At 40.1% G+C, this 27892-nt stretch overlaps 2 protein-coding genes across 3 annotated transcripts in view; one reads left to right on the forward strand and one right to left on the reverse strand.

Moving 5' to 3' along the window:
- Positions 1 to 27892, reverse strand: part of LOC126175480 (cAMP-dependent protein kinase type I regulatory subunit) — a 262950-nt gene that overhangs the window by 176215 nt on the left and 58843 nt on the right. The window lies entirely within an intron of this gene.
- On the forward strand, positions 24407 to 26815 carry LOC126175481 (uncharacterized). The gene is made up of 3 exons (XM_049922298.1): positions 24407 to 24708; positions 25008 to 25256; positions 25332 to 26815. The coding sequence occupies exons 1-3, from the start codon at positions 24561 to 24563 to the stop codon at positions 25679 to 25681; spliced, it is 747 nt and encodes a 248-aa protein (XP_049778255.1). The 5' UTR covers positions 24407 to 24560; the 3' UTR covers positions 25682 to 26815.

Here is a 27892-nt window from a genome sequence, read left to right on the forward strand (position 1 = left end):
CAAAATATATCCATTTTTCGTCACCTGCCACTATTTGATGGAGCAACGCTTTTCTTTTGTATCTGGCGAGCAGTATTTCACAAGTGGTCTTTTGATTTGCTTGCTGTCTTTCATTCAGTTCATGCGGAACCCACTGTCCACTTCCTGGGCCTTTCCCACAGTTTTCAACCGAAAAGAAACGGCTTTTTGCGTCACCTTCAATTGTTCCGCGAATTCCTGTTGAGTTTGGGTATCATCTTCATACAATAATTCATACATGAATTGCAATTCATGCAATTCGTTGTCTTCGAACTTTTGCGGTGGTTTCCCGCGCTCGTCGTTTCTCACGTCAAAATCACCACTTTTGAATTTTTTGAACCACTCGAAACACTGCGTTTTCCCAACAGATAGTTCTCCAAAAGCTTCGACAAGCATTCGATGCGATTATGCACGAGTTTTCTTCAAATGATACCAGAAAACCAATGCTGTCCGCAAATCGTAGTTCGTAGGCGCAAAACTCGACATGTTTACGAGTTTAAAACAGATACCGATGTGTGTAACTTTGGTTACTGTGTGTTGTCATTCGTCGTCAGCCTTTACAGTAAGCAGATGGCGCTGGAGACTCGGTCTCACGGGCCCTACACTGACGGCTAGCACCATCGATAGGGAAATACCGACTTCATACATCTGGTGTATCAGATGCGATCAAAAAGTTTACGTTTGAAGGCGTTGACGCAGCGTATTTACAACGTAGCGCGACTCCGATGCGGGTGTATAAGCACAGACATGTAGCCAAGGTTATTAGTGTGGTATTCATGTCTTACCAACGTGCGTGCGGTAAATATGGAAACGTAAACTTTGGTTTCGTTAGTACCAGATGGGCTCAAGCAGGAGCAACGAGCTGTTATTCTTTTCTCGGCTGCCGAAGGACAAGCACAAGTAGACATCCATCCCACAATGAAGAATGTGTATGGGGCAGCACGTTTATCGAAAACCACCGCTGTGGGATGTTGCTGGTCGCGATTCGACCCAAGACGCCGGCTGATCTGGACGGTAGAAGTTACACCAACTCTAGCACCCGTCCTATATTCATGATCTTTCCCCATGCGAGTATCACGCCTTCGGTACCTTAGAAAAGGTCTTGAAGAGTCGACGATTGCTGTCGGACGAGGATGTGCAGCAGGCAGTTAGGGGCTGCTTCACCCAGCAGCACAAACGGGTATCTTCAGTCTGGTGTGTCGGTGGGCTTGATTGCCTCTATCCTCACGGTGGTTTTGCATAACGATGCTGGACTGTACGGCCTTCGAACGGAAACTTTTTGATTACCCCTTATACAGTCATTGAAATATCAACTAAAAATACTGTATTGCTGTATATAGGCATTTTCTATTAAAAATACTTATTTTAATTACTAATCGCATCATCAAAATGTGAATTTTCAAAATAGAGGTATGTCCACAAAGTAAGTTCCGTTTGGTTATCTAAAACAAACGTGTACAGACACAGAAAAAATGTTTATTGTACAAAAATCTACAACAGTTAAACTACTTTTTTTACATAGCTTCTGAAATTTTGTATGCACTTGTCATAGCGTGGCACAAGTTTTTGAATGCCTTCTTCATAGAAGGTTGACGCCTGTGTATTCAACCATGTGGTAACATGTTCTTTCAGCTGAAGGGTTGACCACCAAGGACAGATTTTAGGTGTAAGAAGAGATGAAAGTCGCTAGGAGCGAGGTCCGGGCTCTACGGAGGATGATTAAACGCGTCCCAGTGAAATTCCCGTAAGAGTTGTTTGGTCGCATTCTCCGTGTGAGGTCGGGTATTATCGTGGAAAAAAAAAAAAACCCACCACATTTGACAGTAACCTTCGGTGCTTGTTCTGTATTGCGCGTCGCAATTTCTTAATGGTCTCGCAGTAACTATGTGCATTGATTGTTTGGCCTCGTGGTAAGAAATCAATCAGCAAAATGCCTTTCTGTCCCAAAAAACGGTGCACATGACTTTCCGAGGTGTCAAGATTTTCTTAGGCTTAACCTTTGTTGGAGATGAGGTGTGCCTCCATTCCATTGATTGCCTTTTTGATTCAGGGGAGTCGTACGATACCCAAGTTTCATCCCCCGTGACTATCCCAGAAAGAAAACCATCGCCTTCTTCATTGTAGCGTGTCAAAAACTGAAGTGCACTGCCCATCCGTTATTTTTTGTGTTGTTCAGTAAGAATTTTGGGTACCCAACATGAGCAAGGTTTCCAAAATTTCAGTTTTTCAGTAACAATTTTATGAATTAGTGATCCTGAGCAGACTGTGGCTAAGCCATGTCTCCGCAATATCCTTTCTTTCAGGAGTGCTAGTCCTGCAAGGTTCGCAGGAGAGCTTCTGTAAAGTTTGGAAGGTAGGAGACGAGGTACTGGCGGAAGTAAAGCTGTGAGGACGGGGCGTGAGTCGTGCTTGGGTAGCTCAGTTGGTAGAGCACTTGCCCGCGAAAGGCAAAGGTCCCAAGTTCGAGTCTCGGTCCGGCACACAGTTTTAATCTGCCAGGAAGTTTCAGTGATCGTGAGATTTGCGGAACTTCCATAGCAAGGGCACTAAGTGTAAACTTAGGGTTGTGCTTAATCTTCTCTTTAATTCTGTGAACCAGTTCATCAGTAACCACAGACGGGGGTCCACTTCGTTCTTCATCGTGCACTTGATCTGCCCCATCTTCTAACCACTGAATCTCTCATAGCATTTTGTCCGTAAACCTCGCAGATTTGCCGATGAATTTCATTTGGTTTAACTTTCTTTGCATTTAGACAACGAATCACAGATCTGATTTCACACGCGGCGGCATTTTCAAATACGGCTGACATTATAAAGAAGCACTACAAAGAACACGTCGGCAGCAGCGATCTGAAAATGGCGTTCATGTCTTCTCCTTGAGTCAGAGTAACTGCCGCGCAGCTCGGAACTGCCATCGTAGCTCTGCAGTGGATGGAAATAGAAACGGAACTAACTTTGTGGACGACCCTCGTACATTGAAATTTGGTACATTATTTATTTTTAAATAATATAATCGTGATATAAGGAAGTAATACTGACATTATTAAATGAATTACAAACATCAAAAAAAGTTTTGCATCACCTTGGTTCGGAAAGTTCCGGAACCTGTACAGAAAATTGAAAGAGAGCAACTTAAACATCATTTCTGCCCTTTTTACTGCTCATGATGAGCACACATTGCTTCTTGTACCACCATACAGCGAGACCTTCAGAGGTGGTGGTCCAGATTGCTGTACACAGCAGTACCTCTAATACCCGGTAGCACGTCCTCTTGCATTGATGCATGTATCTATTTGTCGTGGCATACTATCCACAAGTTCATCAAGGCACTCTTGGTTCAGATTTGTCCACTCCTCAGTGGGCCGATTCGGCGTATATCCCTCAGAGTGGTTGGTGGGTCACGTCATCCATAAACAGCACTTTTTAATCTATCCAGTCATATTCGATAGGGTTCACGTCTGGAGAACATACTGGCCACTCTAGTAGAGCGATGTCGTTATCCATGAAGACGAATGCCTCGTCAACATACTGCCGATATGGTTGCACTATCGGTCGGAGGATGGCATTCACGTATTGTACAGCCATTACGACGCCTTCCATGACCACCAGCGGCGTACGTCGGCCCCACATAACGCCACCACAAAACAGCAGGGAACCTCCACCTTGCTACAATAGCTGAACGGTGTGTCAAAGGCATTCAGCCCAACCCGGTTGCCTCCAAACACGTCTCCGACGGTTGTCTGGTTGAAGGCATATGCGACACTCATTGATGAAGAGAACGTGATGCCAATCCTGAGCGGTCCATTCGGCATGTTGTTGAGCCCACCTGTGCCTTGCTGCATGGTGTCGTGGTTGCAAAGATGGACCTCGCCGTGGACGTAGGGAGTGAAGTTGCGCATCATGCAGCGTATTGTTCACAGTGAGTCATAACATGACGTCCTGTGATTGCATGAAAAGCATTATTCAACATGGTGGCGTTGCTGTCAGGGTTCCTCCGACCATAAACCGTAGGTAGCGGTCAACCACTGCAGTAGTAGCCCTTGGGCGGCCTGAGCGAGGCATATCATCGACAGTTCCTGTCTCTCTCTATCTCCTCAATGTCCGAACAACATCGCTTTGATTCACTCCGAGACGCCTGGACACTTCCCTAGTTGAGAGGCCTTCCCGGCACAAAGTAACAATGCGGACGCGATCGAACCGCGGTATTGATCGTCTAGGCCTGGTTGCACTACAGACAACACGAGCCGTATACCTCCTGCCTGGTGGAAGGACTGGAACTGATCGGCTGTCAGACCCCCTCGGTCTAATAGGTGCTCCTCACGCATGGTTGTTTACAATCTATGGAAGGGTTAAGTTACCTCTCTGAACAGTCAAAAGGACTGTGTGTGTGATGCAATATCCACAGTCAACGTCTACTTTCAAGAGTTCTGGGAAGCGTGGTGATGCAAAACTTTTTTGATGTGTGTAAATGATATTTCTCATTTTCATGCAATTAATATTTAAAATACGTTAATTTTTAGACAATCATCATTAAATATTTGTAATTAACATTTCCATGTGATGATAAACATAAAACTTAAAAAATAAAAACGTTTAGTCTAGCGAGAATCGAACCACCAATTCCGCAATTACAAAACTACAACATTACGCATGCAGCTGCGGGCGGCTCCGTTAATAGCTCGACATTTTTTATACTTAAAATCTGTTTGCAAGCAATGAAGAATGGTGATAATATCACAGGAAAACTATGGTGCTTATGGATTTCGATTCGCACGGTGCGTGGCAGCGGACGTCCATCGTACAACCACCGTGCACAGCTCGACTGCTCAGCAATACGAGTTGACAACTCTTACTTTTGCAGAAAGCCACCCAGACTCTAGCGAGAAACTTATAGTGTATGTTTCTCTATACGGATAACCTGGAAACTTATTTTGCACTATATTCCGTAGCGGACAACAATAATAAACTAACATATCTTACTGGAATTGAGGAAGAGCACACTAAAAATTTATGGATCTGACTATACGCTAATAAAAATTAGGTTCACTAGGCTCAATACTATTTTCAGTGTAAGTTACAAGCTACTATCGTTGAAGACTCCGAACTTCAGTTTTGTCGTTAGCAACACGGACAAATTCACTGCAGTTAGAAACGGCTGGTCCCCATGCCCACGGCCACAAAACTTTGTGCGAACGTCCAAAATTGTTGGATCGGTCTAGTTATAAATGAGCAACGTAGACTAACAGGGTCAGTTTTTAGTTATACAAACTACACAATGACACACACAGACAATGAATTGAATGCCGAGGCAGCGACACAAACAGATAATGCAATGAGTCAATTACTTGTTTCCGTGGAGTATGGATATACAGACGATTAACAACGGTATTTCAGTGCACGCATTCACGACCATCTATTTTAGTATGGCGTAGTCCACGTGCAATGACTTCTATCAAGGCTATGTGTAGAGTATAAATGTTTTCATATGTAAGTATGGATTCTCTATTCATGAACTAGATCCACTGAACTTCCTCCACACATTTATTTGTAGCATATACGTAGGAGAGAATAAGCATCAATTTATGTAATTCGCATGCACTTACGGAAAGCGGAAGTGTATCCACGTAGAAGAAGATATAAAAATCTTAGATTAAGGAATATGATAATCTCGTCTCACTGCTATTCTGCAGAATTTAACAAATGTTTAGTGGACCTCGTTTGTTAGATAGGAACACACAGTATTTTTCCGGATCCGCTAGCGTGCAAACGCATCAAACAAATATCAGTTAATTGTGGCCCGCGATGTAAACAACGCGGTTCAAATCATTTTCCATAGTCGACGTCATGCTGAGTTGTCACACCATACGGCATTATGTAAACTATTCTGCAATTTGGTTCTCTTGATGTTACGACCTATTCGCGGGCATTTAAAAAAAAATTTCGAAACACCGAAAACATGGACAAGTGTTAAAACTAAATTCACTATCGACAAGATTATTTTATTGTGTATGAATTGTGCTTTTCCGATATTCAGTGCAAAAAAGTCCCATTCTATTTCTCTACCATCTTGGTAAAAAGAGCCACTATCAATAAAAAAGATTTTATTTCTTGTGTGAGTAATATGGACACGTCGCCTACGCAGGGTCGAACGAGGGGGTGGCGCGATTGGTTCCCGCCATGGGTGCAAGCACAGCATGGCGAAAAAATATTTTTTTACTTTTTTCTCAAGAAGTATAATCCATAATTTATTCAGCGTTGTGATACTTTTAATTCGTATTTAATACCTACTGTTCATCAAAGTAGTATTTTACTCCAGTGATACATTTTTAAACCTAGGTGCAAAGCTATAAAATTTGGAAGAAGGTAGTTTTCCGAAGAGGGAAGAATTGTAAGAAAGAAAAATTTAGAACGTAGTGGACGGAGAAAGGGGGAGGGGTAAATTTAGCAGTTCTGCCATTGGCGCAGCGCAGCATCACTTCGGTATGATAACTGGGCCTACGGCTTGCTGCCAGTCCCCGTAAGTCCATCGATTTCCAGCCTGGCGCAACGTTTAATATTGGAATCCTCTTTCTCTTAACGGATCCACTGCTACTCATTTTCAACTTCGCCCTTATCTTCATAATGTTTGTTGCATCGAAAATTTATGAAAAATTTTTTCCCCCTCACGAAATCTACGGAATTTTGTGAAATCGACTATACGAAACACCAGAGAGAGAGAGAGAGAGAGAGAGAGAGAGAGAGAGAGAGAGAGAGAGAACGAGAACCAAAACATCGTTGATGTCCTTAAAAATGCACCGTTGTACTTATCATCCCTCTAAATAGCTAAGGATGTAACTCATTTTGTAAACCGTGAATGTTTTGTGGAGGAACTTTCTGTAATGAGAACTGTACAGCTACTTTTCGCAAGCAATTTAACAGGGCTGATGCGTCGGATATACAAATAATCTGTCGACTTCAGAATGTGAGCCCTCCATCTCTTCACATTCAGTAGGTCAGTCAAGTATGGTGCAAGATATTGCCTCGTAGCAATATTGCAATATTGTGACTTTTCCGTCCACTGTGGAGAATGGCTTAGTGGTACCTTAGGCACGAATGCTTCACGCATTTTCCCTTCTTTCCATTTTCGCTTTTCTGTATATAAGTTCCTTCAACTTCACCCTTACAGAATTGCGTGGAAAGTTTATGCTCTTTACTTGATTATCAGAACAATTAGGAACCATGCACTTCACTGGATGTTTTCTCTTCGCAACAGTGCGAAAGGCTAGCTACACGCTAGTATGTAGCTGTGTGTACCTTAATTGCTCACGAACGTACACTCGCCAAATGTTTATAACCATCTGCTGAATAAGCGTTTTGAGGAACTATTATTCCCTTTTTTCTGGCAAAATGCGCCTTTTTTACCTTCGCCGATATCTACGACAGCGTGCTGAAAAGTAATTTATGTGAAAACTCTTAAAGCTTTTCAAATAAAACAAATTCTATTAATATTCTTCATATTTATTCTTCATGTCTACGTATTTGTCACTGCAGTCACCCTGACGCCGTACAAATTTCTCCCGAGATACCAGTTTGTTTATACGGTCACTAAAATGTTTGACTTCGTTGACTGAACCAAATCACCACTGTTTGTGTCCGCCCCCGGTAGCTGAGTGGTCAGCGCGACAGACTGTCAATCCTAAGGGCCCGGGTTCGATTCCTGGCTGGGTCGGAGATTTTCTCCGCTCAGGGACTGGGTATTGTGTTGTCCTAATCATCATCATTTCATCCCCATCGACGCGCAAGTAGCCGAAGTGACGTCAAATCGAAAGACTTGCACCAGGCGAGCGGTCTATCCGACGGGAGGCCCTCGCCACATGACATAAAAAAAACCCTCTGTTTGTGCTTCTTCATCACTATCAAAGTGAGTCCTCGAAGGCGATTAGAGTTGGAAAGTGATGAAAATCGGATCGGGACGGTAAGGAGAATGATATAACAGTGTGCCCTGGGCTGCTCCATGTGTGGACGAAATCTTCGAATGCGTGTCTTCGGTTTTCTAACGATCTCGCAGTACTTGGACATTGTTGCGTTACATTTCGCCATTTGCATGCCACAATTCTGAGCCCTCCAGCCGCAGAGGGCTGCAACTTGCGACAGCGAAGCGGTAGCGCTTATCAGCATTTTGAGTGTGATAGCCAAAGCAATAATTAAACGCAAAGTTAGTTTCTGTCAAAAGGTCCGATCAGAAAATACACAATATATTTCGCAGAAAAACGTGTCATATAATTTTAAATTTTATCAACATTTGCTAGGTAATATTTTTAGTTGTTATATGATAATGAGACAAGTAAAAAAGATTAATCTGAAAATTAAACATATTTTATCTAACTTTTTACATTAATTTTTTGGTCTTTTATTGACGCCACATCGCATCCAATATTTCGATATGTTCATAAAAGTGTGAGTTTAACGTTATTTTGTTCACCATTTTGTCCAAGAAGAACAGTCTTCCATAAATTATGTAGTGAAAAAATTTTTCCCAAGCCGAAGTGGCTTGTGCTCTTCGACTAGAAGGTTTATAAAACCAGCAAGATTTGTCATTTTTGGTTTCACGGTATTTTAAATAGATGAGGACGAAGTACACTTAATAGTACAGGTAATTTTTTGATCCTCTATACCTGAAAATGACGTTTGATCCATACTTGCGGCAACTGTCATTTGAAACAATTATCTTTTTTCCTCTGCAAAATCCGACGATTGTTTTCTTTTTTCAGACGGTACATTATTGTGGAATGAAGTTTCTGAAGCAAATCACTACTTCGGCATGTCATGTTCTAAGATCACACAATTTATTAGAAAGTTTTAGTAAGTGAAGGTAAATAATCTTGCATAGGAGAAAAACTTAAAACCTACTGGTTATTCTGCAATTTTTTTACGTTTTGGAATCATATAACAATTTTTCGAAGATTACCAATCCACCAACTGTTGTACCACATGAATGCAGCATACTTTCCTGGCTGCAATGTTAAACCATAGTCCATTCAGATATTTTGGTACACATTCTGTGAGCGTAACTTGAAAATAAATTTTGGGGAAAAAAAATCAGTCAAAAATTTTGTGAAATTATTTGTCTTAAGGTCAGAAGTAAAATAGATTTGAGAAACATTTGATGTGCCTTTAAATGATGCTCAAATTCATGTACAGCAATAGTACGTCAACATACAAATGTCCTCCAGTATTACTAGAAATTTTAGTTAAACACTGAACTTTATATTCCCATTGGCACCTGATTTGCTGTACGTCATTACGAGCGTCATTCAAAGATGTGTCGAATGTCTCTAATCTGTTTTAATAAAACAATGTCATTTTTCCTTCAATTTTTATCGTCAAGTTTGATTCTTTATTATCCTGATTACTTTCGCGCAATCAAGTCTTATTTTAAAAACTAGACTATTTGTCGATTTCCCACTCTTCGTTCGGCTATGAAAATTCAGACAAAAATCCATTGTGTTATTCTAGGAAGAAAGGCTTTTTTCGGCTACAAAAGTTGCCTGAACAATCGAAAATCAATTTCTTACAGTTCATTTTGAGGAAAAAATAACGAGCCAGCATGTCACAGAAATACTTGTTGTTTATTGCCATAAACAATAGTGAAAAATTTGATATAATGTACAGGAACAAATGCTACTTCAAATAGTAGCTAAAGAAAAGTATGGGTCAGGTGAACCTACTGGAATATACGTGCTCAAAAATCCGTCAACTTCACCGTCACGCATTAAAAAAAATGAAAACAAAAGTAATAAAACATACATGTTTCATAAACAAGCTACTACGAACTAGCGTCACAAACCAATTCTACTTTAAGATATCAATATATTTCATTCGGGAGAAATTTCGTGGCACGGCAAAATTTATTGCAGAGTACCAATTGGGGCAAAAATAGTGCACCTAATGACATATGGCTCTGAGCACTATGGGACTTAACATCTATGGTCATCAGTCCCCTAGAACTTAGAACTACTTAAACCTAACTAACCTAAGGACAGCACACAACACCCAGCCATCACGAGGCAGAGAAAATCCCTGACCCCGCCGGGAATCGAACCCGGGCGTGGGAAGCGAGAACGCTACCGCACGACCACGAGATGCGGGCTCCTAATGACATATATTTCACACAGTATGCCTGCACTAAAGGCACAGTTCTGTTATCCTGACACGTTTTGACACTTTACTGCATTTATTTACTGAATTGCAACACATCAAACATGTCCAAAATTTCTGAAATACACTAGCATTTTGGCACTCTTTACTTACGAGGCTAACGAAGTATTAAAACATACTTATCTTCCTTTGGTTTTTTTTGCACCCCAAATTTGAACAAAATGAGAAATGGTAAAGTGGAAACCTCTATGGCCTTGACCACTTATTTTGCTAAGAGTCACGCTATTTCTATATTTAATTGTTTGGTGAGTGTGGTAACGGGCGTTTACCGTAAGTGCTGGTCTACTAGAAGCCTAATTTTTTCGTGTGTATAAAGATATTGTCTTCTTAAAGATATGCTTTGTTGGCAGCGTGGTATTAACTAACTGTGCTAGACTTCCTGTACTAATCAACAGTGACAGAATGTACCACAGCCCACACAGGAAAGGTATAGGGTGTTGCCTCTGATCATTTACAAACCAAAAAAGCAACGAGAGTAGTACAGCACTAGGCTCTATCTAGATGTAAGAACTGCCTGTCACGGAAAGAAAATGTACGTGGTGGTGATCTGATGACATTGCAGTGATCGCCAAAAGTGAACAGAAATTGAGTAGAGACCTTAATGAATAATCAATGTAATAGCAAACGCAGCGAGTGAACATGCTCGGTGGATTAATGTTCAATTTTGATCTGAGACTACAAAATGTGGTTGAATTGTGCTGTCTCTAAAGAAGAACAAAAAAAGAAGGGAGGAGCAAGACACATATAGTACCGAGGAATGCACTACTCAAAAGGATCTTCTACAGATGCAAACGTATATTAACACCCGAAAATATAAATCATGAGATTAGAAAAATATTAATGGAAAGCTATGTTTGGAAGACATCTCTGTATGAGTGCGAAAGATGGACAATGGCCAAAGTATAACTGAAACAATTATATGCCTTTGCAATGGGTTGCTAGAGGAGACGAGAAAAGATGGGCTGATCGCGTAAGGAATGAAGAGTCATGCAACGATGTAACGAGGAAAAAATATTTTTAGTACAAAAATAGAAGAGATGGAATGGGTGTGCATCTATTGCTGAATATTGTAAATGAAGTGAGGTGGAAGGAAAGAACCGCAAGGGGAGGTCGAGATATGAGCACATGAGGCAGATCGTTGACGATAAAGATGCAGCTGAAATGAGGAAGATAGCTGGCATATCACAAGGCTGGAGGACTGCATCGAACAAACCACAGGGCTGATGAGTGAAACAACAGTGAGTCCGGTGTTGCCGTGTTATCCGAGGTTTCTTCTTTTGCACCCTCGGACACACGACGACACCAAGAATTATTTTCGGTTGTTGCTCCAAGACTTACAGCAAAGCACTGTACGCCTAGAAACTTGCGTTACGTGCCAGTTACCGGAGTGATGATGAATTTACACTTCCACTTTTCTGTCGAAATATGATGAGATGGCAGACATGGGTGAGTAGTGAAAAACCCGATATGCTGAAAACGAAGTGGTTACTGCCGAGGTCAAGTTACATTGCTCACCCCGAATCTACTTCTAGAGAAATGGTTCGTTTTCGTTACCTCAGAAGAATCAATAAAGACAATAACATGATAAATTAAACATAGGGCATTGCGCTACCGGAACAATTTTCCGCTGCCCACTAAAAGCGTGTTTCTCGAAAGAAGCAGTTATGAACTTCGGGTATTCGGAATTGACTGTGTTCGCGCTGCGGCGGGGACTATATTAAGGCACCGGACGCTCTATATTTAAAACCGCTACCACGACGCAGCAAGAAATTCCGGGCATCAGTGCTTTCCCAGGCGAAGCACGTCAACGTCTGCACAGTGCGTACAGGTAGAGCAGACTTCTTGCGACGCGAACCGCGGTGTAGACGCTACGCCGTGCAGCGAATGTCTGCATCATGTTCAACTTGAATCGATTCAGTTGGACGAGCGACAAAAACATGACCAAGCAAGATAGTTTCGCTAACGGCAACGCTCTTAAGTGTTGATGTGGTGCCTGTACTGCATGTACATCATTAGACTTAACGTGCCGCCAACAGTTCACGACAAGCTCTATGTGACGGAAGTTCCCTAGCTAAGCCTTGTTATGAAACTACCAGGCAACTGCAGAGCCTTCACAATGTTGCTAACTCTATTCTGGGGGGTAATCACCACAATAATCCCTCCTACGACAAGCGAGACAGAGAAAACAGCAGAACGACCACAAACACTTTTTTTCACTAAGTGTGGACCTAATTTATATGTAAATTGGACTAAACACTACTCTCGCAAATTAAACGTTTGTTTTAGATGTAAATTTTTTACGTTCTCCAAAATTATGCGCAAGTGAAATTCTTGAAATCTTCCATAACTGAAGCTACCTCAAGAAAAGCATATTAGATCGACCCAGCATTGCTCTGTGAATTCACATAAGCAACTACTTTAAGTCATTAAGATTATCCACCACATGTTCACGGCAGAAATGTTTTTACTTCTAGCTTACCACGTTACCCCTCTTAGTTTTTATGTCCATCATTTGTATGGTAGCTAAGAACGAAAAGCATTCTCGGGATTCGAAAGTGTCAGCTGATACCTAAAGTGTGCTCGTTAAAATATTTCAGGAGGCCTGGAGTTTTAACTATATGCACACATACAGAGGGCAGTAGTATCGCGTAGACGAAGTTTAAAAGGGCAATGCTTTGGAGGAGCAGTCATTTGTATTTAGGTGATCCATGTGACCTGACTGTGGACGCATACCAAATTTCAGGCATTACCTCTCACCACGGACAAAGCAGTGGCCGACAGCCTCCACTTAGCGACCGGGAGCAGCGACTATGCGTAGAGTTGTGCTAACAGACAAGCAACAGCGTGTGAAATAACTCCAGAAACCAATGTGGTATGTACGACGATCGCATCCGTTGGGGCAGTGTGGCGAAATTTCGCGTTAATGGGCAGTGGCAGCAGACGACCGATGCGAGTGCCTTTGCCAACGGCACGACATCGAGTGCAGCGCCTCTCCTGGGCTCGTGACCATATCGGGTGGATCCTAGACGACTGGAAAACAATAGCCTGGTCGAATGAGTCCAGATGTCAGTTGATAAGAGCTAATGGTAGGGTTCGAGTGCGTCGCAGTCCCCACGAAGCCTGTGAGCCAAGCTGTGAACAATGCACTGAGCAAGCTGGTGGCGGCTCCACATTGGTTTCGGCTACGTCTACATGGAATATAATAGGTCCTCTGATCCAACTGAACCGATCATTGACTGGAAATGTTTACGTTCGGCTACCTGGACACCTTTTGCAGCCATTCATGGACTTCATCTTCCCAAACAACGATGGAATTTTTGTGGATGACAATGCATCACACCGGTTTGAAAAACCATTCTGGGCAATTCGAGCGAATGATTTGGCCACACAGATCACCCGACATGAATCCCATCGAACATTTATGAGACATAATCGAGAGGTCAGTTCACGCAGAAAATCATGCACCGGCTCTGTATTTATCTAAGGACACAATGAAGCAAGTACTTTTAAAAACTGAACAATTTAATTATCCCTGAGTAGTGACATAGCATTTGTCAATATCTTAAACGAAATTTTTCGCAAAAGGCGTTAAGCTAAGTGCGTAAGGTTTAGCAATACAGCGTTGTTTCATATGAATTCAAAATGGTTTAAATGGCTCTGAGCACTATGGGACTTAACTTCTGAGGTCATCAGTCCCCTAGAACTCAGAACTACTTAAACCTAACTAACCGAAGGACATCACACACATCCATGCCCGAGGCAGGATTCGAACCTGCGACCGTAGCGGTCGCGCGATTCCAGACTGTAGCGCCTAGAACCACTCGGCCATCCCCGGCCGGCTCATATGAATTACTATAAACAATAGTTAATGGCTCTGAATCTTAATGATATATAAAGATGACTTAATATTTTCCTCCTTTCTCAGCTGTTTTATGTATGATTTAACAAGCGTTATATCGTCGTACTTTTATTTACTGGTGTTCTGTAATGCCGCTAACAAAACGTATAATGTTCCATCACAATTCAGGTGTAAAACCGGTAAAAGGTTGCAAATATTAGAAACAAACGAGTCTTCTCCCTTAACATGTAATCACTTTACGAAAACTCTTTCCTCGTCTTTATCTGGTTATGAAATGTCAGATCTTCCACGTTACGTTTGGCATCACTACAAAAATTATAGGTTGGGACGGCTGAAAGAAATTAACCGTGGCTCCAGACTTTAGCTTTTTCGAGCAAGCTCCGAGCTTTCTTCGCTATGTGACATCTGGTGTACTGTGTCCAGCATATGTTCACGAAGACGTGCAATCGAATGAAAATCTTCTGGATGTCAACAGTAACAGCAACCAATTTAGTTTTTCCAATATTTGCGATAAGAATAAGTAGTCTATTCATGCAAACAACTATTAGCTTAGTTATTTCGGTTGCAGAGGTCCTCAGTCAGAGAATCAGGAACTCCAGTTCAAGTAAACATGTGAACTATTCCCGGTCGTAGGATGTCAGTTAATTAAAATATGCATAATAGATTTACTTCATCCTTGATGGGCAACTGCTGTCCTTATAAATTGTACTAGTTATTTCACTCCTATTGAGTCCCGTTTGGTATAATGCGTTTACGAGGCTAGACGAACTAGAGTGACGTTAATTTTATTCCATTCTATGGTTGCTTTATCAATCCATAGATAATGACGCTAAAGGTTGCAGACGTCAGCCTAACGACGTTGAGTAGATGACGCCCTCACTCTTAAATAAAACGAATTTCACAATACTTCGCGGACGCTGATATGGGCTTCCCGAAGATTCTGTTTTCCCTCCATATCTCTGAGATAAGAATTGTAGCACCTATATATTCAATGCCCAATAGCAAGTTCTATAAACAGTGTTTATCTTTCCTGAAGATAATTACTTTTCCTTAACTGTGGTAGCCCGCTATAGAAACTTCCTTGTCATATGACTTTACATCGCGGTGTGCTTGCAATTTAATTACTGCTTTTCTTTCGCATGCTTCTATCACACGTTTCCCAGTGACTCGGTTGCGCACAATTTGGGTCAAATGCGAGGACATACACTTAATATTAGCAATATAGCTGCAGGTTTCCTGCTACTTGGATTTGCAACTTCTATACGTTACCGTTTGTTTCTATTCGCTAACTGCAGTATCGGCCATCAAGAACAAATTTTGTCACGTACTCTTAGAGGGAAAAAATAAATGTCTGGTACTGCATCCTCAGAGGCCTGAAAATTGTGTTTTGTCTGTTTCATTTGTACTGCCTACGAAATAGTTCTGCATTTCTTTATTCGTCGCTAATGACCTCGCTATCAACTGCTTGTTAAAGCTAATATTAATTTTTTTTATTTCGGTAAGTAATAACTCCAAGCACTCAATGAACCCGCCAAATCGGTCACTGTGACACATTCCTAACTGACTAAAACTTATACTGCAATGTAGACTTCAGGACAAGGAAGTGTCTTTGATTATAGTTTAAGTCTTGCAGGTACAGGTAATGGACGTTTAACTAACCACATCATACATTGGGTCACTTCCCCTTTCACTGCCTTTCACAGTTAAGTCTTCGTTTTCCGAAACATGGCTTTACGCTGTATATCATCCACGCAACACGACAACGATGAATATCTTGTCTCATTAATCGTCCTTAGCCACAAACAGTGATCGCACCACTGTTCCACAGTACGGACATCGTGTCTTTGAGATCTCGTGGATTATTAAAGAGCCTGGAGTAAAGCATTTTCAACCAGCATTCAGAAAGGAAGCCTGGATGCAGTTTCGAATTTGGACAGCAATTATTCTACCTCCCATATTTGTCTTAATGTACGAAGTACCATTTAACTATAATCTTACGGTTCATCCCTTTCAAAGTGTGCAATGCAACTTACTCGCTCGAATAGCTGTACACACAAATAGCCATGAACAACCAACACACAAACTGTCATAAACCAAGTGTACCTCACTTCTCGAGGAAATTAAGCTTATTTCAAAGAATCAGCAGGGGCTCAGAAAACAGTGCTCTCATGAAACATGGCTTATTTTCGGACACAATATCTTTCGAACAGTAGAATCCGATGAGCGGGTGACTTCCGTTTACCTAGATATTCTTACAGTCGAATGGTAAAGACACAGTACTCTGGTCTAGTTTCTTAAATACGTTGAACTAATATTTTTTTCTGTCTTTAGCGTTCTGCAACTACAAAGTTTAATGCCAGACACGTTTCGCTTTTATTTACAAAATACATCCCTGTGCGTTGCTGTTTATTGTTCTTTCTACATGTTTAGAAATCGACAGGTTTTTCCTGTTGGCAGAGGTTTAAAGCAAAAAAGTTTCAACCACAGTAAAATCTTTATGACTACTCCTGCGGTATTTTACAAAAGTACGACGCAAAATCGCAAACATCGCGAACGAATATGCGGTTTCCAAAAGGTCGAACACCTACGACGGTGAAACGTGCAATCAAAATTTCTTCGACTTCAATCTCCTCTAACAACAAGAGAAATTCCTGTCGACTTCCGTACTTGTCAGTAGGAACAATAAACACCAGCAACCACTGATGATGTTTTGTATGTAAAGGCGAAACGTGTCTGGTGTAAAACATTCGCAGACTGCAGTACGCTTAAGACGAAAAAAAAAACCACAACTATAATTGAATACAAAGTACAACAACTAAAGCGAAAGACGGCCATCCAACCAAACATAGAACTGTCTCAAATTTTTCGTGGGTAGAACTTATTACTTATGTAGGAAAGCGTGTTTTTGCCAGAGGCAAAGTAACCTTTGGAGTGCGCCAAGAAAGTGTAACAGAACCGCTAAAACGAAGATTAGCAAGTTTGTTTGCGTGGCCATCCTCCGCAGCAAACAAAGAAATACTTATTTTGTAAACAAAACCGCGTTTTGCTACTGCCACTTTATTTATCCCAGACACGTTTCGCCTTTTTCTTGTTCTAAGGCATCACAGTGGGATCTATACCGACACAGTTTTGTTAGTTCTGGAATATTTAGCCGGTCACGTCGCCATATATGTAAAAAAGTAATTACTTATGATTTGCTGATCTTCGTTTCCTCTCATCTGGTCTGGAGGTCGCACTGCCACTTTATTACTGATATATCAGCACAACTTTTGCGTTCTGACCTCCTTCTCACTGTTCCCCGTGTTTCTCTTTCTTTTTGTGGTGCACTATTGTTCTTTTGCCTCTCGATATAACTATTTCGCCGCACACTGCTTTTCAAATCGTAAATATTGCAACTCCATTATGTGTTTCCTCCTCTTTGGGCTGTTTACCTGCTTGTTGCCAACCTAACGAAGTATATGTCCAGGACTAACTTCTATTCATGGCGTTAATTCGTGAGAGAGAGAGAGAGAGAGAGAGAGAGAGAGAGCGAGCGCTGAAGAGGTTTTTTGTGAATGGGTGGGGTGGGGGGGGGGGGGGGCGGAGAGGTGATTCGAATTGTATGGTGTTGTACTAGCTGTTAGCGAGTGGTTGAAAGCTTTGGTGAGAGATGATTTTGTGTTTTCGTTTCAATACTCTGTGGAGGGGTTCGTGGATAAGTGAGTGTAAAGATGCTGGGTGGTATTATTGTATTGGATACCATTATTATATTAATCCTCTTTGGGAGCGTTATTCTATTATTTTATTCATTAGTGTACAGTAGATAAAATAATAGATAATAACAGATCCAGATTTCATCAACTGTCATAAATCGGCACAAAAGTCTTGCGGATTGCGATTAAACATCGTCAGACGTTTTGCTGCCATGTTGTGCTCGTTGCGCTTTTGGTCCACGTGAGCAATCGCAGCGCCCACCTCTCACTCGGCTTCTTCCTAGCCAATTCACCGAACAGGATTATTACGCAATCGCTCAGTTGAGATGCCTACAGTCCCAGCAATATCACGAATTTTTGTTCGCCCGTCTTGCGTTACCGTATCATCGATTCTGTCAATGGTTTCCTTTGTGGTGACCTCAGTTGGAAGGAAGGGGCGCGCTTCTTTTTGGTAATTGTCCGACCACGTTTAAATTCATTATTCCAAAAGAAATGGCCTTCAATGATTGTGCAGGGTCCCGTGTGAACTTCATCCAATTCTGTTTTGGTAAGTACGGCAGACGAACCCTTCAAATACCACGAAACTCTGTTTGCTCCATTTTCAGTCTTCATCAATACACTGACCAATTCGTACAACAAAAATGTTCCATTCTTTCATGGAAATGTACCAGACTTGTCAAACCATCCTTGTACTAACTAACTTTTGAATTGATCAGAAGAATTGTATTTTTTGTCAGTTGTCACGATATGTTATGAACTCTTATCAGCTACTATGTTATCTGTATGTGCTTACATATTTTTAATCATTACTTACGAACAATGTGAAGGCTGCACGAAACGTATATCAAGTGGAGTTGTGCTTCCACTGAATATAGCAAACAGTTAGCGGGCTTCATAGAACAAAGAAAGCGGCGTCACACGGAGCACACTTACAAATTACGAACTACCTGAACAGACCATTACAGTGAAAATCGAAGGACGGGAAGCAACGATTCTGCACACGCCGACATACTGTCGCGTCGCTGAGCGCTCTGGCGTAACAACGCATTACTTCAAGCAACAGTGCTCGTTCGCACCAAGGAGCACGCACCTCGCTTCATCTGCTTATTACATCCATGCGGTTACAAGTAGATCGTATCTCTTTCCTCTATAACTTCCTCACGAAACAGATTCAGCTGGGTACAAGGGCAAGAGGGTGAGAACTTTACTTGGGCAATAAAATAATTCCAGTGCGACGGCCAAAAAAGTGAATATAACATAGGTACTCTTAAGTAATCGTAATCAGGAGTATTTCACTTATTTCTGATCGTTAGTGAAGTACATAAAGCCGCAGGATGAATCATTTATATTGAGAAGTTGTGAGATACGGGGCTGAAACTATGGCTATGGTAGAAAATGAAGTATGTACGTCTTGTCTGCTTTTGTTGTCTTTGAGAAGACGCCATAGTATTTTAAATGTCAGAAAGACAACTGCTCTGAAGATTCTATGAAAGTGATACTTTGAAGTGTCAGAAACATTCACAGTATACGCAGCCCACGACACACTGAATTGATAGTCTAAAAACAAGATATACAATACATGTGTTTACATTTACTTACGGATATTTTCTAATTGGATTGGAACTAAAATAATTTGTACTTTTTAATTCGCAACTTACTATACGGTTAATGCTTTATTATAAACATATTTATTGTGCGCATAACTGCAGGAGACAAAACCGCCAAGTGTGTCAAATAAAGAAACATGATCAACTTGCAAATTTTATAAAACAATGAATATGAGGATCGCGAACGAATATACACGATTCCGTCGCTCGGACGTTGAATACTGATACTACCCGTCTGCTTTGAGTCATGACATAAAAATGGCGGACAGAAACCACTCAGATATCCAATATACGCAAAATACGCCACGTAACAATAATTATGGTTATCCTCTTAACATCACATTCATTGCCTTTTCCAATTCACAATGAAACTGTAACATTCCAACGTAACAGAAATTTCCAAAAGCCAACGGCCTTGCGTCGTTGAATGCACCTGTTCCCGCCAGGGCACTGACCATAAGGTATTACCTATACATAGGGTACGAAATCCACTACTGTGCAACTGCACCACTAATGACAAATTGATGGAAACAATAATCACAGCAAAATAGAGTGTACCGATTCCGAGCGACCTCAAGGGGAATGGCCACATAAAATAAATAGTAGTAAAAGCATTTGGTGGAGTGGGATTCATAGGAAGAATCTTAAGGAAATGTAATTCATCCACTAAAGAAGTGGCTTACAAGGCACTTATATGACCGATCCTCTAATACTGTACGTCGGCCGAAGTGGCCGAGCGGTTCTAGGCGCTACAGTCTGGAACCGCGTGACCGCTACGGTCGCAGGTTCGAATGCTGCCTAGGGCATGGATGTGTATGATGTCCTTAGGTTAGTTAGGTTTTAAGTAGTTCTAAGTTCTAGGGGACTGATGACCTCAGAAGTTAAGTCCCACAGTGCTCAGAGCCATTTAAAAAAAATTTTTTTTAGTACTATACATCAATCTGATACCCTTACCACACAGCTTTTATAGAACAGAGAGAGAAGATCCATATAAAACTGGGTTTAGTGACGGGGTCGTTTCGTCGGCACGAGAGCGTTACGCATCACGGAGTGGTTTATTATTGAAATTTCTAGAGTACTTTTTGGGAAGAGTCAACATATTACTACTACTTTCCGCACACATCTCGCGAAATTCGAGAAATCAGAACTAAAAAATAGTAGATGTTTAATGACATTCATTCTTTCCACGTGGCATTCGCGAATGGAACAGGGAAAGTGGGAGGGGATAATCAGACAGTGGTACCAGAAATACCCTCCGCCACACACCTTCGGGTGGCTCGCAGTGTACTGCTGTAGGTGTAGAGCACCGGTCCTTGGATGGGTAACTGTCCGAGAACGCTACGCGTAGTTGACAGCTTTCTCTCACCTTACTTACCTTCCAATAATTATATAAAAGGAATATAAATGTCAGTATTCTGTTTTTTGTTTGCGCTTTATGACGCCACACGCCACATCAATCCAACACGGATATAAGCCGACGTCCGGTATCTCTAATCGCATATTATTTGATGTGACGCGCTGAAAGTTTGTTCTCCCGTCTTCCAATTTGTATTCAAAGTCTGTACGTATCAGTTCTAATGTTATGCTTATATTGCGTACGTTCTTATGGGGACGATATATTTTCGTTAAGTACTTAAAACTTTATCTGAAGAAGGGCCTTAACATAATACGGTAGCTGCGTGTCATAGAATCAATTCCACGATGCCTGTGATCTAGTTTCGTTTTTCCTCCTCTACTTCTGACACATAAGCAATAACCTCAAAAGTTTCAAGGTAAGCTCTGAATACGCATGTCAGAATATAACTAATGCAATTCAAGCACCGTTTAATTCGGCAGGCTTAAACGTTAGGGAGTTTTCTCAAAGGTTCAGATTAAATGACGATCCTTTTAATGCTGCAAAACAAATTTAAGAAAACAATAGTCGAGCAGTACTGATGGGTGTTACGAATTTCTCAGTATACTGAATGCTCTGTAAAAATGTAGTTCTATTATTACTTGATGTTAAGATGTACAAATTCATCTTTTTAGCAAAATGCTGTCCATGACTCTTTATAAGAAAAATATTTAAACGTGAAGAGATGGAATGCAACCCTATGTCAGTCTTTGGCATCTAACAATGCTACAAGAACGTGTTCCCGACGTACGTTCGTTTGAGATTAGCCTGTTCTACAAAGGCAACTTGCTAATGTACTACAGCGCTAAATTAGGAGTCAAGAAATATATTATTTTAAGCCTTCTATCTCGCGTCACGACTATTTCAGAACTACAGAACTAATAAACAAATACCGTCTGGACCATTTCCTTTATTAACGACTTCTGGTTGCGCTGCAGATCAGGTTCAGATCTAGTATGAACAGGAAGATATATATATATATATATATATATATATATATATATTACAGCAATAAAAATTACGAAAGTGTAATATTCCAACCATCATCATCAGAGGTTGCACAACTAACAACAAAATATTAAGAGACTCCACATTTTCCTGGCGCCGCAAAGTGCAGTTTGTCAAGTAACGTAAAATACAAAGGTTGTGGGTAGGGGAAATGAAGCTGTACAGTCAAGTGACGTGAGCATGTCACTGGCTAGAATATTACCGGCGTCAAAAAGATTCCTCCACCGTAAAATAAATACGTGATTCCGTAATCCATTTCAGTATGTATCAAACGTTAAAATCCGTTGACCAATGAATTCTAGTGTCCCTAAATATGACACGTTCTTCGTAGAACTTTCTAAAGCATTACCAGTGTTGAGACTGATGACCTCAGCTGTAAAGTCCCATAGTGCTCAGAGCCATTTGAACCACTGTTGAAAGAATCATCTTAATTCAGTATAGGTGATCTTGCATTACGTTAGGCGTCGAACACAGGCTATCTCGTGTAATCCTCAATTCCCTGACGTGATAAGACGCTGCAGGAAGTTGCAATTCTAGCCCAACAGAATAGTTTCTCCGACAACATACTATCTGTTAAAATAACACAAAATGAATTAATAACCTACCGACTCAGATCCCTCAGTTCTTTTTAACTTAAGATGCCACGAAGGAAATAGTGGAAAACTTTGACATCTCATGAATGAAAAACAAATCTACCTCTGCAGGCGAAGAGTAAATCTTAGTTATCTTGCGAGAATGACAGTCACCATCAGCACGAAATATCTCAAACTTTTGGCGGCAGCCAAGACATGCTATGAACTACGATAGCCACGTTCGACTGGGAAACTTACGCAATCCATAGTGTCTAGTACAGCCTGCTTCTACAGCACATCCATCGCAATTGATTGCTTCAACTGCTTTCCTCCTGATGTTTACGTCTAATGGTGCCCCATGAGCTAGCTGTTTCCCTTTGCCTAGATATGAAAACCGTCCACTAATAAGCGGGCATTCTCTTGATTGGAACACGTGAGCCATTATGCGCTTGTTTTCTCATTTTCACAGATTTTAGCATTTTATTTGAAATCCTACTTTTCTTGTTTTCCACATCTGCAACGTAGCTCTCGAAACTAAATTTATTACTACCTCGACACGAAATGATCGAGAAAAAAAGGAGAAAGTACGACGGTCAAATTCTATATTCTTAGAGCGTTGCATTCGAGTAAATGTAAATACACACTATGCCAAAGCTCCCTTGCGAAACCACGTTCTGGAAAAAGGAGAACGAAAGAATACAGTTATGTTCAATCAGGAAACTTACTGCTTCTACTGGGAAGACCCCTTTATTGAAAAGAAAAGATTAATTTCACAATGTTAAAACCGTTTACATTTTCGAAACATTAAACAAACTCATCTATACCGAATGTAAGTTGTCGCCGTTTCTATATTTTTCAAACGTGGATTTCCGAAAAATATGTGCATCATTAAAACTTGAACATGAGTTTCTATCTTAAACGAATTGGTGATTTTGATGCACTGAATTTATCTTTGTAGCACTGGGTGAATTAAGAAAAAATTCTGGGAGACAACTTTTTACCAATTAAAAAAATGAAATTTTACAGCTACTTCAAGAGCTACTGAATTTTGACCTCGACCATTTGCTCCGGAATGTGCAATGACGACGACCCGACTTAAAAGTTCTAAGCGGGTAAGGGTTATTAGTCTACATATTCAGATTTTTTTTAAGGAAGTCTGTAGTGTTGCGGAACACACCCACCTGGAACATTTAACGAAAGATAGACCAGTAATAAAAGATTTCACGATTACTATAGTTATGACAGGAAGCTGAAAATCACCCACAAGACTAGCGCTACAAACATTACAAGGGGATCACAGTTATCACAATGCAGGGCTGTCGTTAAAAAGTCTCTCTTCATTCTCTTGCTGAAGGAAAATACGGTCCCTCTCATTTTAGCGTAATCAAAATGTAAGGTAAGAACAAATTTGTAATTCTCGATTCCTTTCATGGAAGAAAAGGAGAAACATAAACTTCTCTCACCGAAACATTTTAGTCAACGAAGAGCGCAATGAATGTGCATTATAATATCTAGTGGCTGATTATAAACAACAGGTGTTCTATGAAAACGACATAATTCGTAAGAGGGTCCTAAGTATGGCATCATTTAACAGTTACGTCTGCTAATCATTATTGCGTACGCGTGCTGTTAAATCGTACTAAAATGCAGCGTTCCACTGATGGGTAATGCAGAAGATTTCATTAATTTAGGTGTTTTTTTCTTTGTAACCATCACTGATAACAGACGTACATCTCTATCACTCGCGAGCTGAACAAATGTGTACATGTAGTATCGATAAGCCTTTTTTTATCGCAGCATTTCTGTTCTATCGTTTAAAATTCTGCTCATAGGGGCAAAAAAGTATCTTTCCTTCACAAAATACATTACAAGAAAGACAACGACAAAATCTGTATCGTCCAAATGTTTGTAGAATCAAGATGCATTTAATAATAAGCTTCCACTGATCACAATGACCAGTGGCAACAGTTGCCTGCTGCACCGCAGCAAACCCAGAGCCACCTACTGTGTGAAGGACGCGTTAGAATAACCTCCTCGGTTGGTGGGAACCGCTAGCGCTATCTTTGAGCGACTTCGTAGACTACTTTCGACGCCGTTACCCATATCGCGTATGATGCTTTCCAAGTTTTCGCATTGCCCGTCAGATAGCTCACACTTCTGTATCGCTGACATTGTTTTGGACATTTCCCCCACAGTCATAGCGGAAATGTAAAGATGGCGACGGATGGAATGTTTGCGGAAAACAGTGCTGAATTTAAATTAACTGCAGAAGAAGATCGCGAACTACAAAAGAAACTACGTGACTTCGGTAAAGAATATATATCCCGATCTGGTCGACTTGTGCCAGCTAAAATCCAGCCAGGTAATTATTTATTTGACACAATGCCGTGAATAGAATATTCAGTCTCAATTTAATTCTGTTTTATTTGCGAGTTTTATATTCTTCACGATAATCTATTATGCTTAACTTTTTAATGCGCACGAGTTCATGTTAAAATAGATTTTAACATGATTACATATTTGACATTTACGGTTGACCTTGCGCAATTCTTGGTTTTACCAATTCTCTGTCGGTCGTGACAATACATTTTTCATTCTTTAGCAAATAATTCTCATTTTGGCGTATCTGCAATACGTGTGCTTGCTTTTAACATTTTACAGATGTGCTTTGCAGCTGTCCTCAGCGCTGCAATGAAAAAATATCGACTGAAGACAGAATGAAACTGTTTTCGGAGTTTTACAAACTTGGAGACCAAATTAGACAGAACGAATTTCTACGAGCTCACATTAATGCACGGGCTGTACAAAAGCGATCACCTGACAATAAACCATTGAAGAGAGCAAAACGCAGAGTAAGCTGCAAATATCGGGTTCCTTTACTTTCGAAGACCGATATGCATATTGGGCCTGGTAAGTACTCACACAAATAATAAATCTTAAACTTTGTTTTGAAACCTGTATCCACCACAGTCTGTTGGGTTACAGGAACAAGTCCAACTGGTGCGAGATTAATAGAAGTCTGCCAAAAAGCGTTTATGAATATTTTTGTCATCACTGAGAAACGAGTTAGATTACAGCGTGAGAAGCTGATTGTGGAAGTTATGGGCACAAAAGGAATTCCCCATGTGCAACACAAAAGGCATCCCCATGATGTCTTTACTACAAATAAGCTGCCTTTGCAGTCTGCTGACGAACCTGTAGACATGACTATCCCACGTAACACGACAGAAGTTGATGTGACAATACTCAAGGAGAGAGAGCATGATATTGCCCTAGTGGATAATTTTTTTATGAATCAGCTGTGGAAGCCAGAGTATATTAACACAGCGATTTAAATATTCTGTGCCTGAAGCAGACACCAACATTTTTTTTTTTCACTTTTCAAAGAACAACTTATATTTTTGGAAATATTTTGATATTCTACAAGAGGAAAACAATGAGTTTGATATTTTAATATCTGTCAATATTTTCCTCAAAAGCTCACAATTTATAAGGAATGTACAAATACTTATGGTCTCAGGTTGTTGTGCAATATTAGGTATGTAAAACTATAGTATGAGTAGATTTTTAATGCTATATGTTTCTCACCATATAAAGAAATGTGTTGATAAAGATTTTATTACATGTCCCTGATTGCATGCATCCTCATTGGTTTTGTTACATGACAGGAATGCACTGCTCTCTATTAAATTTACATTGATGCTGCAGTCTTTAAAAATGAAAACCTACAAGCTATTAAACAGCAGCAGATGCATGGCATTAACAGTGCTCAATTATGTAGGACAATCATGTTTCTCATAAAATAGTTAGGTGTAACAAGTTTTGTAGCATCAGATTAAAATAAAAAGGCTTGCCAATGTTTTATACATCAAGAACTGAAACCATCTCAAACTGTCTCAATTATTTGCAGCAGTGATATATCTGCCAAATTTTATTTATTTATTTATTTTTGTATGTAAGGTTTTTAAACATCCAGTATTTTATGAACTAAGAGATAAGACTTAATTTCTGTTTATTATGACTTGTAGAAATTGCAGTTTGTTGCTTTTAAAGTGTGGTTATAAACTGCCTGATATGCACAGACAGAAGTCAGTCGAGTTATGTCAATAATTTGTATTTTGTCACCTGCAGCCATTTACTTGGGGAATCTAAGTAAATTCTAAAGTAATGACAATTTCTCATTCAGTAGTAGTCCATATACAAATCAAAAATTCACAGAAAGTCTTAATAAAAATGTATACAGTCACAATTTTTTCGTTATGTATTATTATTAAACTACATTATGCATTTCTGACTCTGTGGGTCCATCTTCAGGTGCAAACTGTCTAACACATAATCTACATTTGGTCTTGAGTGAGGTGAAATGCATTTTCCTGTTATGAAAAAGTTAGACAATAGGCTTGTATTTCGTGGACCGAGTGTGGAAACAATGGGGGAAAAAACCGGTCAAAATCGTTATTAAAAAAAAAGAAACACACTGTGTAATTTGACAATAAAACACGAGAAAATTGTGACTGAAGGTGTTTTATCCACACCTGTGTACTGAATAGTCACAATCACAGCTACAAAAGATGAATAATTGTTTTTTGTTTTTAAAGGAAATATAAATAACAACTGGGTATATATATTTTTCTAAATTAAGAACAGCAATTCAACAAGTTGTAACATGAAACAGATTCTAAGATTATAACTGCAGTATTCTTTAACTGTTGCCTATTTTTATGTAAGAGAATACATTCCTTGTTGTTACATTTTGTAAGCATATATGTATATAGACATTTTATATTAAACATGGTATGAGGTGTGCTTTATTACTCGATTCAGACTGAAAGTGTTCCTTTTTATAACACTTGCACAGGGTAACCTAATGCTCTTTCACAGTGATGATCTTTCAGTATTCATCAACTAGAATCAACGAAAGTATAATACCTCAGCACAGATGAATTTATTTTGTTTGTATATAAAATTTGTGTAAATAAATACTATGGAATTAAAACTATTGCATTACCTACATTTTCTGTGTATACTAATCTCCAAGTTTTTCTGGCTAAGTGAAACCTGAACTTTATTGGGTCTCTAACAAGAACCTCCACACTTGAAAAATCAAGTCAGCCATTTGTAGAAATATCTGACACCATGAATTCCTACTAGATATTTCTTTCATATTATTTAACAGCTTTTCACATGTATGTGAAACTTCTTATAAATGCCAGTGCTAAGCATTTGTTGTAATAAGTCATTCAGTTTTTTATAATTTACAGGTAAAAAAGCATTGTCCATGTTTAGTTGATTTTGCAATTGCTCATAAAGTACTTTGGAAAGAATGCCGGAAAACAATACCAAACATTAAAAATACATGAAATGTCATATCAATTTCATTGTTAGGTCAGTGGAAGGTACATTGTGAGATATGGAAAATATCTGTAGTAAACTGTGACCAGCACACAAAATGTACTGAACTGAAATTGAAAATATATATAAGCTACACAGTTGCGATTATTTATTTATTGCCAAGCTGGTATTGGGTGCGTACCACTCATCAGCAG

This window comes from Schistocerca cancellata, chromosome 3, assembly GCF_023864275.1.
Source record: "Schistocerca cancellata isolate TAMUIC-IGC-003103 chromosome 3, iqSchCanc2.1, whole genome shotgun sequence".
Lineage (NCBI taxonomy): Eukaryota > Metazoa > Arthropoda > Insecta > Orthoptera > Acrididae > Schistocerca > Schistocerca cancellata.